The following is a 12,088-nucleotide window of genomic DNA, read 5'->3' as shown; positions in this document are numbered from 1 at the left end:
CGTTATTGCAGACAAGCTTTCCACAAATGAAACACTGCTGCTGGAGCTAAGGCCTCACCTCGCATCCCCGGCACCGCAGACCCTGAAGCTTCCCTGGGCCTGGAAGAGACCTAGGCTCAGGCCCGCAAACAGGGCTAAACGTGGCCTTTCGCCTCCCAGACCGACTTGGGCATCCTCTTGTCTGGGACCGCCTGGCCCCACACCTGAGAACTCGCGGCTGGTGTCGCCCAGAGAGTGTGACACAGCACCCATCCCGGGCCCCCTGCCTGCCGCCCCCGCGGCCCTGCTGCGCCCGCTCGCTGGGCTCACGCCCTGCCTTCGCCCCCCGCCGCGCCCGGCCGGCTGCACCCTGTCAGCCCAGCCTGAATCCCCCGCTGATGGCCGGCTGGGAATGCGGTCACCTTTACCTGCTTGGCCTCTGCGCTTCCGGCCCTGCCTCTGGCATCGCAGGTGTGCGGGGCAGCGGCGAGGTGCGCGGTGCGCGCAGGGGCGCCCACGTGCCGCCCGGTACACTACCCAACTGGGAGCTGGCAACGGGTACCAACCGCGGCCCCCCAGGAGCCCAGGCCTCGTGGCAGACTCCCTTCGCCGCCGCCCACCGGCTTGAGAGCTAGGGGTCCTACCTGCCGGGGCGGCGGCCTGCGCTGCGCCGCTCCCAAGGAGGACGCGCAGCGGCCTGGAGGTGCGGGGGTCGGGGCGCACCTCTCCCGGCCGCCTCTTCGCCCGGACGCGCTGAAAAGCGAAGCTGGAACGCCACGCCACCGCCGCGAGCCGCGGCCTCTCCGGGCCGTACGGAGCCTCGGTCTTCGCGCGCGCCCCGGTGAGCCGAAGGGCGGGCCACGCGCGTGGGTTTCCACGGGCAGCCGCTCCCGCCGCGGGCGTCCTCTCACTGCGATCCCGTACGGCCTGGGTCCGTCTCCGCGCCGCGTTCCCCGCCAGGCGCCCCGGCCGGCGACGGCCCAGCGCGGCGGGAGGGAACCGCAGCCGGGATCCGGGATCCGGGGTCCGGGACGGGGTCGGGGGCGGCGGGGAGCAAGGGTTGGGGTTCGCGCGAGCGCAGCGGGAGGCCGGGGTCTGCGGGCCGCGGAGCCACCGGCAAATGGGGCTTTCCCGGCCCCGCGCCCTGAGAAACTTCGGGAAGCACGTCGGAGGCGGGGCATCCGCGGGACAACGGGGAATTCCGCTGCCCCCAAAGGAAGCCGGGAGGCGCGAGCGGTCGGGGAAGAGCCGCCCAGGAGGACGTGGTGCCCAAGAGAACGCGCGCGTGGGCCCTGGACGCCAGGTCCCCGGTGCCGCCCTCCTGCCCTGCCCGGGGGAACCTTAGGCCCCTGGTGCCGCCCTCCTGCCCTGCCCGGGGGTCGCCCAGGCCCCCCGGAAGCCTCGAGCGGGACCCTGCGGGGTCTCCGCCGCGCGTGGTTTTCAGGGAGACTTTGTGGCTCCTGCAGCCGGCCGGGAGTCTAGAAGCACTCGCGCGCGTCCGGAGTGCGAGCGGTCTGCGTTTCACTTTAGGAAACTTGGGCACAGTTCGTAAGGACGCGTTCCGGTGGTCGCGGAAGGGCGGGCGCGCCGGGGTGTCCGCGGCCGGGGGCGTCGGGCACGGCGAACACAGCAGCCGCGTGGCCGGGTGCGCTGGAAACGCGTGCATCTCGCGCAGGGCGGGACCCGGGAGATGGCGCGCGTTCATCTCGGCGGCCCAGTTACGCCCCGGACAGTCGCTGCGTTCCCACGGAACTCCACCGGGGGCCGGAGCGGTTAGGACAGCGGCAGAGACGGCCGGCGCGGCTGCACTTTTATTGAAACGCCCGGGTCGCGATGCCTCTTCCCAGCCGTGAGCCAATGCGGGAGGAGGCGGGTCGCGCCAGGCGCAGGGGCGTCTCCGCCCGTCGGTGGCCGGGCCTAGGCCGGCAGGCGCGGGCCACAGCGCCCCCTCGCCGCCCGCGCGCACGACTCCTGGCCTCGTCGCTTCTTTCGCCTGCCCGCGCCCCGGAGAGCCCCGGGACCCCGCTGTGGCGGCCACGGCTCGGATCGCGCCCCCACCAGACCCTGGGGCCCGCATACTGGCCGCTTGTTCTTGGTTGCGGGGACAAGGAGCAGGATAGCAATAGCGCGGGCTTCCTTTCTGCTGTGCACACGCGGGGGAGGGGGGCCGCTGCGGGAAGGGTCGGGACAGCGGCCAGCGGCTGCCCTTCCCTGCGTGCTCGCCCATCCTCTGTCTCCCTCTGCTCCCGGTAGGCGGGATGGCGACTGGTAGCCGCGGGAGCCGAGCGCCCAGCCGCCCCCTCGACCCTGCATGCCCGAACGCCGCCTCGCCCTGGAGCGAAACGCCCAGGGCCCCGTGGCTCCCCGCGGGGACCCGAGCTGGAGTCCCGGCCAGCCCGGGCCACGCTCGCAGGCGGGCAGTCGGGCCGGTGACACCGCGCGGGGCCTCCACCCTCGGAGCCTGCCTTTTGGCTCCTGGATTGTTTTGAAGAGGATGAGGCCAACTTCAACCCAATAAAAAGTGATTTAATAAAATTGTTTTTAAAGCGAAGCGGAGTTTACCTATTCCAGCGGCACGGGTCCTGATGTTCCCGCGTAAGCGTTTTAATTTGCCACAGTCACTACCAATAAAAACCGCACGCAGCGCGACGCGGCTGTGCGACGGTGCGCGGTAGACGGGTTTTATTAGGCACAGGCAGCAGTATGGAAAACCCAGATTTCGATGCAGGGGAATAATTGCTGCGGAAAACACGCACCGCGGAGGAGGAGGCCGTCTCCAAGAGCTGCGGGCGAGGGGAGGGTGCGCGCGGCCGCGGGGCCGGCGGTCACGTGCGCGCGTCTGCTTGTGTATTTAATTGATGTCAAAACCGACTGTATCTGGAGCCGCTGCTCTCCCTTCGGCCACTGGCGGAGGTCAGGCCCAAGGAGGGGCCGCACCCCAAGCTCACGAAGGCGCAGCAGGAGCCGGGCTTCGGCAGGGCTCCAGGCCCGCGCTCCCCAGCGACAAAAATTACACCCGGTTTTTTCCCCCCACTTAATCTGATTGGAAGCGAACCTGAAAGGCTGCAGCCTGACCTGTGCGGGTCCCAGCGTGCGGGCATCTCACGCAACGCGGCCTCCGGGAGGAATTCGCTCCCAAGAAGCCCAAACTTGTCACGGACTGTGTGCGCGGCGGTCTCTCTCTCCCCCTTTCCCTCCCCCCCCCCCCACTCTACCCCCCAAAATAAAAACACCAGCCGGAGCTGAATTGGGATGCCCCAGGTGGGGTTCCCCTGCCAGGCGCACGAGGAGCCCGGAGTTCGGGACGCAGGGTGCGTGCATCCGGATGTTGGAGGCCTGGGGTTCAGGGGCGTGTAGGGGAAGGGGCGGGGGGGGGGGACAGGACAGGGAGAGGGGTAGCCTGCCGGGACCGCACCTGCCGGGCCACGCGCCCGCTGGCCGAGGAGGCGGCGTCCATGTCTTCCCAATGCCGCAGTTCGCCAGTCCCTTGGACCTGGGGAGAGAGACACAGACAGCCCGGCTGCTCGGAGCGGCCCTGGTGCGCGCGTGGCCTGGCTGGAGCCCCTGGAGCCCCGCGTGCCGCCAGCTGCAGGCCTGCGCCCCGGCCGCCCCAGCCCCCGCGCCCCACCCCATCACCGCGCACGCCCAGCGGGCACCTGTTGGGTGCGCTCCGGCACCCGGACCGGCACACCCCTGAACCCCTAACAACCCCCCGAGCGCCCCCCACCGGCGACCCTGAGGCCCGGTCCACAGATGCCCTCCTCCGGGAGCTATGGTGGGGCAGGGAGGAAGCCGCGTGGCGTGGGTACGCGGGGCTGTGCGGGCGCCGGCCGAGGTACCTGCGGTGCCGGCTGCCTCCGCGTCCCTCTCCGGGGCGCCCTCCGTGCTCTAGGCGGCTCGTCCGCGTCCACTCTTTCCCGCGTTTCCTGAACTCAATCCGAAGAGGCATCAACTGATCAAAACAAAACAAAACAAACCTGCTTTGGGGCGGCGTTCGTCGGCGCGGAGCCCCCGCCCAGGCTCACTCAGGGCCCCCGGGCAGTCGACACCCCGGGCGCCCGGACTTCAGGTCCGCGCTCCACGGCCGGCAGCGAGGCCGCGCGGGGAGCCTGGGCCCTCGAGGCCGCGATGCCCGGGGAGGGTGCGGGCGAGAGGCGCCCCCATCCTCCCGGGCTCCGGTCTCGGACCCGGGCCGGCCTCCTCGGGGAGGAGAGGCGGACACGGGTCGCGCGTGCCCCGAGTGGACCCGGCCCGGCCCGACTGCGGGCGGCCTCTGCCGAGTCCGCGAGGGCCGAGCTGGGGGCGGGGCAGCGGCCGCCTGGGGCGGGCGGGGGGCGGCCCGGGCGAGGTCGGGGGGCCGGCCGGATGGGGGGTGGGGGGGGCGGTGGCCGGGAGCCTGTGCGAGCGGGCGGGGGCGCGCGCCGATCCGGCAGCCCCGCAGGCCGGGGCGCGGGGCGCCGCTCGGCGGGCCGGGGCCGGAGCGCAGAGAACGGCGGCTGCGCCACAAAAGCCGGCGCGCCCCGCCCGCGCGCCCGCCGCCCCCGCGCCGCGCCCCGCCCCGCGCGGCGCCCCGCCCCGCCCCCGGCCCGGGCCGGCGGGCGGAGCAGGGGAGGGGCGGGCGCCCGAATATGCAGATGAGCGCGTGACGGACAGCTCCGCGTTCCAATGTCCCTCGGAAACTCGAGCGCTCCTTCCTCAACTCCTCACTCCCGGCTCGAGACTCCCCCAAACCCCGACCGCCGGCCTGGCGCGCGGCTGCGCCCACCGGCTCCGCGCCGCCGCCGCCGCCGCCGCCGCCACCGCCTCGCGGTCCCCCCGGCTCGCGGGACGCCCAGGCTAGTGCCCGGGCGGGCCAGCCTCCGCCCGCGGCCCGGGTGCCCGCCGCCGCGCCGCCGCGCCCCGGCCGGGCGTGGATGGAGGGCGCCGCGCGCCCTGCCCGCTGCTCGGCGTGACGCGGGCCCCGCGCCCCGCGCCCACCATGTCCTATCCGCAGGGCTACCTGTACCAAGCGCCCGGCTCGCTGGCGCTCTACTCGTGCCCGGCGTACGGCGCGTCCGCGCTGGCCGCGCCGCGCAGCGAGGAGCTGGCGCGCTCGGCGTCCGGCTCGGCTTTCAGCCCGTACCCGGGCTCGGCGGCCTTCACGGCGCAGGCGGCCACCGGCTTCGGCAGCCCGCTGCAGTACTCGGCGGACGCGGCGGCCGCCGCCGGCTTCCCGTCCTACATGGTAACCGCTCAGGGTGGGGACGCGGGGCGCCGAGGCTCGGGGCTCGCCGGGGACGGAGCGCGGGGGGCGGCTGCGGAGTCGCCGCATGCGGAACGAGGGGGCAGGGGCAGTGCGGCCAGCGAGGAGCGGCTCTGAGCTGGCGCCGGGACCCGCGCCGCTTCCCCTTCGGCTCCCGGGGTCTTCTTCTTGGAGAGCCCGGGAAACCCGGCTCCCCCGGGGCCCGGGGTCTGCGGTGGGTGCTCCCTGGCTCACCCCCGCAGCCTCGATCGCGTTGGCGTGGGGCGAGGGCCGACGCCGCTGGGCCTCCGGGGCGGCTCTCGGGCCGTTCGCCCCTACTTGCGGGGCTGGGGCTCGGCGGGTCCTCCCCGGGGAGCCTCCGGCTGCGGCTCCCGGTTCGGCCTGGCTCCGCCGCGCGGACCAGTCTGGACAGCAGTCGGTGCGCGTGTGGCCCGCCGAGCGCCGCCCGAAGCCCCGGCTCGCCGGAGCAGCTCCCGCTCCCGCGACCCGCGGCCGGCAGCTGGGCTGGCCCGGGCCGTGGCCGAGCGCGTTTCGGGCGACTGAGGCCAGTCCGGGGCTGGTGGCCGCCGCCGCCGGCCCTCGGTGGGATCCCAGGCACGGGAGGAGTAGGCGCGGCCTGGGAGAAGGCTGCTAAGGTCTCGAATTTAAACGTTAAAGGATGAATTAAAATGCTAATTACCGCGTATTTGAAGAATTGGAAACGGTGACTGGCTTCTGAGTCGCAAATTGGATTTGCCCAGCTTTGGAGTGTGAATGGCGGTGGGGGCTCGGCTGTTTCTTTAACCAAATGAGGGCGGGCGGGGGGAGGCAGCGAGGCAGCGGCACTCGGAGCGCCCGCAGAAATGAAGACGCTGCAACACTACCTGTGGGCCTGTGCATGCGCGCGCGCGGCTCGGGGGCGTCCAGGGGGAGACCTATCCTCTTAGGAAAGTGAAATAGTTCAGAAATTCCAGAATGAAGCCGCAGTACTTTCTGTGATCCACAGCTGGCCCCTAGGCCCCGCTGCCCTTCCTGCTCGCTGGCCGGGAGAGGCGCGGCCCCTCGGCCGCATGGGCGGCCCCCACGCTGGCCCGCCAGCGCCTCCACTCATGGCTCTTGTCGGTTCCAGGGCGCGCCCTACGACGCACACACGACCGGGATGACCGGCGCCATTAGCTACCACCCGTATGGCAGCGCGGCCTACCCATACCAGCTCAACGACCCCGCGTACCGCAAGAACGCCACGCGGGACGCCACGGCCACGCTCAAGGCCTGGCTCAACGAGCACCGCAAGAACCCCTACCCCACCAAGGGCGAGAAGATCATGCTGGCCATCATCACCAAGATGACCCTCACGCAGGTCTCCACCTGGTTCGCCAACGCGCGCCGGCGCCTCAAGAAGGAGAACAAGATGACGTGGGCGCCGCGGAACAAAAGCGAGGACGAGGACGAAGACGAGGGCGACGCGGCGAGGGCCAAGGAGGGGAGTCCCGACAAGGCGCAGGAGGGCGCGGAGACCTCGGCGGAGGACGAAGGTGAGCCGCAACGCTTTCTTCCCAGGCGGGGCGCGCGCTGCCCTCCAGGGCACTCGGCGGGGAGGCCAGGGTCGCGGAGGCGGGGCCGGGCTTGGGCCGAGGGGAGGGCCCCGGGGGCGGCCATCCCCGGCAGCCCACCGACCGTGCCCGCGCCCCCGCAGGGATCAGCCTGCACGTGGATTCGCTCACGGATCACTCCTGCTCGGCCGAGTCGGACGGGGAGAAGCTGCCGTGCCGCGCCGGGGACCCCCTGTGCGAATCGGGCTCGGAGTGCAAGGACAAGTACGACGACCTGGAGGATGAGGAGGACGACGAGGAGGAGGGCGTGCAGGACCTGGCGCCGCCCAAGCCCGTGACTTCGTCGCCGCTCACCGGCGTGGAGGCGCCGCTGCTGAGCCCCCCGCCCGAGGCCGCACCCCGCGGCGGCGGAGGCGGTGGAGGCAAGCCGCCCCTGGGCAGCCGGACGTCGCCTGGCGCGCAGCCGCAGGCCAGCAAGCCCAAGCTGTGGTCGCTGGCCGAGATCGCCACGTCGGACCTCAAGCAGCCGAGCCTGGGCCCGGGCTGCGGGCCGCCGGGGATGCCCGCGGCCGCTGCGCCCGCTCCGTCCGGGGCGCCGCCGAGCGGCTCGCCCTACCCCGCCTCGCCGCTGCTCGGCCGCCACCTGTACTACACGGCGCCCTTCTACAGCAGCTACACAAACTACGGGAACTTGAACGCCGCGCTGCAGGGCCAGGGGCTGCTGCGCTACAACTCGGCGGCCGCCGCCCCCAGCGAGGCGCTGCACGCCGCGCCCAAGGCGGCCAGCGACGCGGGAAAGGCGGGCGCACACCCGCTGGAGCCCCACTACCGGCCCCCGGGCGGCGGCTATGAGCCCAAGAAAGGTAGGCTGCGGGGGCTGTGGGGAGGGAGGGTCGGCGGCACGTCCCGGGAAAGTCTGGGTGGGGGCAAGGGACGCCCAGGGATTTGGCGCAGGGGACTGGGGAAGGAGGCTGGGAGTGCGGGCCCTGCATGCAGCGGGGGCGAGAGGGAGCGGAGGTGTGGCCGTCGCTTGCTGCTGCCCCAGTTCACCGTTATTGTGGCTGCTGGTATTAGGCGCCAGACTGGCTTTGGCCAAGGCAAACGGCCTCCGAACGCATGTCGACGGCCGGGCTGAGCTCCTCGCTGCGCCGCCCGAGCGGGGTCTCCGAAGAGGGCAGCTGCGCGCGCCTCTCGCAGGCTCCTGCCTGTAAGCAGAAAACCAGGGCTTTGTCCCCGTCTCCGCCCTGCGGTGCGCGGCCTCGGCGCCTCGTAACTCGGGCTACCCGAGAACTAAACATATAGAGAGGACGTGAGAAGCTGCCGGGCAGGCCAAGCCTCGGAGGCGGCGCCGGGGACCTGGGCCCAGGGCGTCTTTTGGCAGGGCTGGGGTCTCACTCACTGCCCCTCCCCCGACAGATGCCAGCGAGGGCTGCACCGTGGCTGGAGGCGGCGTCCAGCCCTACCTATAGAACGCCGCACGGCGACGCACGTAAGTGGACGCCCGCGCGCCCGCACGCCGGCTCCGTGCGTGACTCGCTCGTCCTGTCCCGGGGTTGAGGGTAGAGCGGCCCGCTCGGGTCTTCGTTCCCGGCAAAGGGGGGGCCCTCTGCTCTGGATCCCCGTTTTCCTTCTCGCCAGCTGCTCTTTGAAGAAGCACTCAGAGCTGCACTGTCCCTGTGTCGCGATTGCGCACCGCCGTGGTTCTCTGCTTGAGACAAGGTCCTAGACGCTCAGTCTGGGCGCGTGCGCGCGGTGTGGAGCCGCTGTCACCGCGGACACCTGCTTCCACGCGGCGGTGTTGCAGAGGGGGCTGCCGGCGCGACCCGGAGCCGGCTAGAGCCGCAGCGGCCGGGCCTGCGGGCGTCAGAGGCCACGGTTCTCTACCACTAGGCACAGTCACCGGTCACAGAGCCAGCAGACGGGGACGCGGTGCGAGCCTTTCAAGTGACTCACTCGTTCTTGTAGTGCGATGGTGTTGGTGCGCCGCAGAAGGATTTGGGATGATTTGGTTTTTTCCTTGGTCCACAGGTAGGTGTCACAATTGCTTTGGAAACAAAAAATAATAAAGTCAGCAGCCCGTTTTCTCTTGCCGAGCTCCTAAAGCCACAGCTGCGAAGCCCAGATCTCTCGGGTCGGACCGATCTCTCGCCGCTGTGAGCGAGCAGAGCCCCCGGGACTGTGCGGCCAGAGCTGTGTTGTGGGACGTGCGTAACGTGTTGGCGTAGTGTAGCTTCCAGATGTACGTGCGATTTTCGGGAACAATCTGTTTTTCTCAGGATCCCTCGCATCCATCACTTCATTGCCACGGTCTATATTCTCTAGGTGTGCTAGGACGGACTGGGAGAGTTCTTTGTAAAAGATGTACACAGTAGGAATACCACGTGATTGGAGACGTTACGTACTGCAAGAAGTGGAAACAAATTTGATATTTATTTTTATAATGATATAAAGCTAGTAATTTATGCAAGTTGTATTGCAATGGAATCGAAACTTTTTTTGTAAATAAATTCTGCCTGGTTTTTATTTGGACATTGCTGGTTATACAATCTTTGTTGGTTGTTTAACACTGATTCTTTACTAATTTATATCTCAAATTGTAAATAAAAGCAGCCTAGTCTACAATGAACGCGGTGTTTGGGGCTCATTTTTCCCGGGGAGTGAGCCTTGGGTACAGAGCCCAGTGCTGTCTGTCAGCCCCCTGGCGACTGCCTTCTCCCCCACCCCACTGCCTTCCCCCCACCCCACCGCCTTCCCCCGTGAGTCAGAAGCTGTGTGAAATAAACTCTCCTTTCTCACGCTCCGAAAAGCAGGAAGTGCAGCTGGCAGGAGAGCCACGGACAGACGTCTGCCCTCGCTGATCCCTGTAGAATGTATGGCAAGAAAATTAAGGTCTCTGTGCTCTGAATATGCAACATGTCTGCTGTGTAAAATCCTAGAACTTGGCAAAAATAAAACGCTCTGCCCTGCCTGCGCCTTTTGCATTCCTTTCCGATGCTGCTCTCTGGTCCTCTTCAGTGAGCGACACTGGGACGCTGGAGCGTGGTGAGGGTGGACCCCCCCCCCCATGGCCCTGACCGTGGCTTTCAGAGCCCCGGTGCCCACGCCGCTGGGCGCGGGGAATTCGGAATCTTGGAAGGATTCTGGGCTGCCCTATCCAACAGCTGCGGTGAACGCCGGGGACGATCCTTGGGCAGCAGGGAGTGGTGTGTCCGCTCTCTCGCGTACCCCGGGGGCCGGGGGAGAGAAGTTTGAACAGTCCTGGACCCGGCTGCTTTATTACCTCACTCACTTTCTAATTACAGGACAAGTCTGAGGTTTGTAGACAAGTAACATATCTTCTTTGATTAGGATCATAAAAGCAACAAACCTGTCACTTTAATTTTCAACAAAATTATATGGATATCCACATAATATAATTTCAGAAAAGAAATGAACAATCATTTATTTCCTCTCCAAAGATAAATTGAGTGAATATAAGTGACGGTTATAAAACAAGAATAATGGCTCCGTAGATTGCCTTTTAATCAATCATACACTTATTTTTCAAGAGGTTCATCTATTTTATTCCATGATTAATAACGGTGCCGCGTGAGAGCATTATTGGATACCAGCGGGGGAGGTCGCGGGTGCTTTTAGCTGCTTGGGAGTGGTCAGTTGGGGTTCATTATGGGCTGATATTGAACAATTTATAAAATCTTGTCTAAGCATCTGCCAGCTCCAATAGGCCGACGTGTCTGAGGCTGGGAAATTGCTAGAGCAGTTGATATTGACAAACGGATCTCTCTCCAGTGGCTTTCTGTGCCTTGGAAAAGAGTGGCCTCTTGCTGGGGTCTTGTTATAAAAGGGTATTTGGAAGTAATCGCGATACTTGAGGCACAGCCAGGAGACAACTGGACACACAGCCCTGCTGGTGGGGGGAGCGGCTGCTTTCGGTTTCCTGCGGTTTCCTCGGGGGCCCAGGGGCTGTGTGTCCCCCCTCCCGATGGAGGCGGGGATGTTTGGGAGGGAGCTGGTGGGAGAGGGACGGCCTCTCCCAAGGGAAGACCCACTCCGTGGCAGGGGCAGGGGCGGTGTGCCTGGGAGCACAGGGGATCCGGAAGCGATCCTGAGTGCTAACTGTGTGCCTGTTTTGGTTTTAGACACAAAGCCATCAAGAATACATACAGACAATGCCTGAGGAACCTTGTGCCTTCAAGGTGAGGGTCTAGGGTGTGGACGAACACTGTGCACACCTCCAGCCTCACAGAGCAGCAGTCTCTGTGTGTGAGAGGTGACCTTGAGCACCCAAAGACGTTCGCCGCGGCAAACCAAGGAGACCCGGAAGAAGACCTTCCCACAGACACCCCGAGGAAAATGGATCTGTGTGCCTTCTGGGACCCGGAAGCCAGGGCTCCGCCGCAGGAAGACCGCTTGGCTGGCCACGAGGTGCCTGCCCCTCTCCCCCGCCATGCTCCGGGATGATGGGGGCCTCTCCACCGGCGACAACCCGGAGCTGCTCCGGAGATTAGCAAGGCACAAGAAGCCTCTTTGATGTTGCTACACACAACACATCATCAGAGATTTCCATAACTTACCCACCCTGTCAGCTGACCCGAACTGCTTTCTGCAGGACTTGATTTCAAAATACATAAGGACAGAAAACCTGCAGGTGTTTGCGGGGGTCGATTTAAAGTGTGTGTGTGTGTGTGTGTGCGAGCGCGCGCGCGAGCCAGAGAGAGACAGAGCCAGAGAGAAAGAGCGAAAACTAACCAGGGGAAGGGACCACGCTTAAGGCGTCTGGGTTTTATATCTGGATTTCACAGGAGCTCACCAAAACCCACTTGTTAGAGAGAAAGGATGCACGTGTTGACCAGGAGGCCCGCATTCGCTGGGGTCTCCCGGGACAGCTGCCATCTCCAGGCGCTGCGAGGCACTGACGTGGCGCCGGGTGCGCGCCCAGCCCCTGGGCCCTCGGCCCCGCGGAAGCTGCTGTATCGGAATTCGCGCTCCCGTCCCAGGTGGGCCCTGGGGGCGGGGGGGGGGGGGCGCTTGCCCCGCGCGCGTCAAATGTCAACATTTGTTCCCAATAAGGGAGTTATTCTTTGTGCAGGGCTGCCCGGCACTCCGCGTCCCGCGGTCGGTCGGGCGTGAGGCGGGAGGCCCGGGCGGCGGAGCGAGCAGCTGCGGGGCGGCCTGGAGGCTGGGGCGCCGCGCCCGGGAGCCCGGAGCTTGGCCGGCGGCGTCCCCGGGCGTTTCCCCGACTTCCGCAGACTCTGAGCCGGGAAGGCCCGGGCAGCCGTGCCACCCCCGCGCAGGTCTTTCCCGCACGGAGTGAACGCGCGGGGAGCGGCCGGGC

At 67.2% G+C, this 12,088-nt stretch overlaps 2 protein-coding genes across 3 annotated transcripts in view; one reads left to right on the top strand and one right to left on the bottom strand.

The window, feature by feature from the left end:
• Positions 1 to 2,056, bottom strand: part of LOC133774707 (basic proline-rich protein-like) — a 47,613-nt gene extending 45,557 nt beyond the window's left edge. The window contains exons 1-3 of the mRNA XM_062212617.1: positions 1,271 to 2,056; positions 624 to 1,074; positions 59 to 110 (exon numbers count right to left, since the gene is read on the bottom strand). Of these exons, the coding sequence (XP_062068601.1) occupies positions 59 to 110; positions 624 to 1,074; positions 1,271 to 2,056 (1,289 nt within the window). The remainder of the gene's footprint in view (positions 1 to 58; positions 111 to 623; positions 1,075 to 1,270) is intronic.
• Positions 2,057 to 4,957: 2,901 nt separating this feature from the next.
• Positions 4,958 to 11,683, top strand: IRX2 (iroquois homeobox 2). Of its 2 annotated transcripts, none has more exons than XM_062212162.1 (5): positions 4,958 to 5,203; positions 6,330 to 6,735; positions 6,897 to 7,616; positions 8,170 to 8,242; positions 10,893 to 11,683. In XM_062212162.1, exons 1-4 carry the CDS (start codon positions 4,958 to 4,960, stop codon positions 8,220 to 8,222), a joined length of 1,425 nt encoding a protein of 474 aa, XP_062068146.1. In that variant the 3' UTR covers positions 8,223 to 8,242; positions 10,893 to 11,683. The 2 variants fall into 2 exon arrangements, with proteins under 2 accessions (XP_062068146.1, XP_062068147.1); XM_062212163.1 differs by lacking the exon at positions 10,893 to 11,683 and adding an exon at positions 8,782 to 9,519.
• Positions 11,684 to 12,088: the final 405 nt, after the last annotated feature.

Source organism: Lepus europaeus, chromosome 15, assembly GCF_033115175.1.
Source record: "Lepus europaeus isolate LE1 chromosome 15, mLepTim1.pri, whole genome shotgun sequence".
In the NCBI taxonomy this organism is placed as follows: Eukaryota; Metazoa; Chordata; class Mammalia; order Lagomorpha; family Leporidae; genus Lepus; species Lepus europaeus.
Note: the sequence above shows the minus strand (reverse complement) of the source record. Positions and strands in the feature narration are given on the sequence as shown.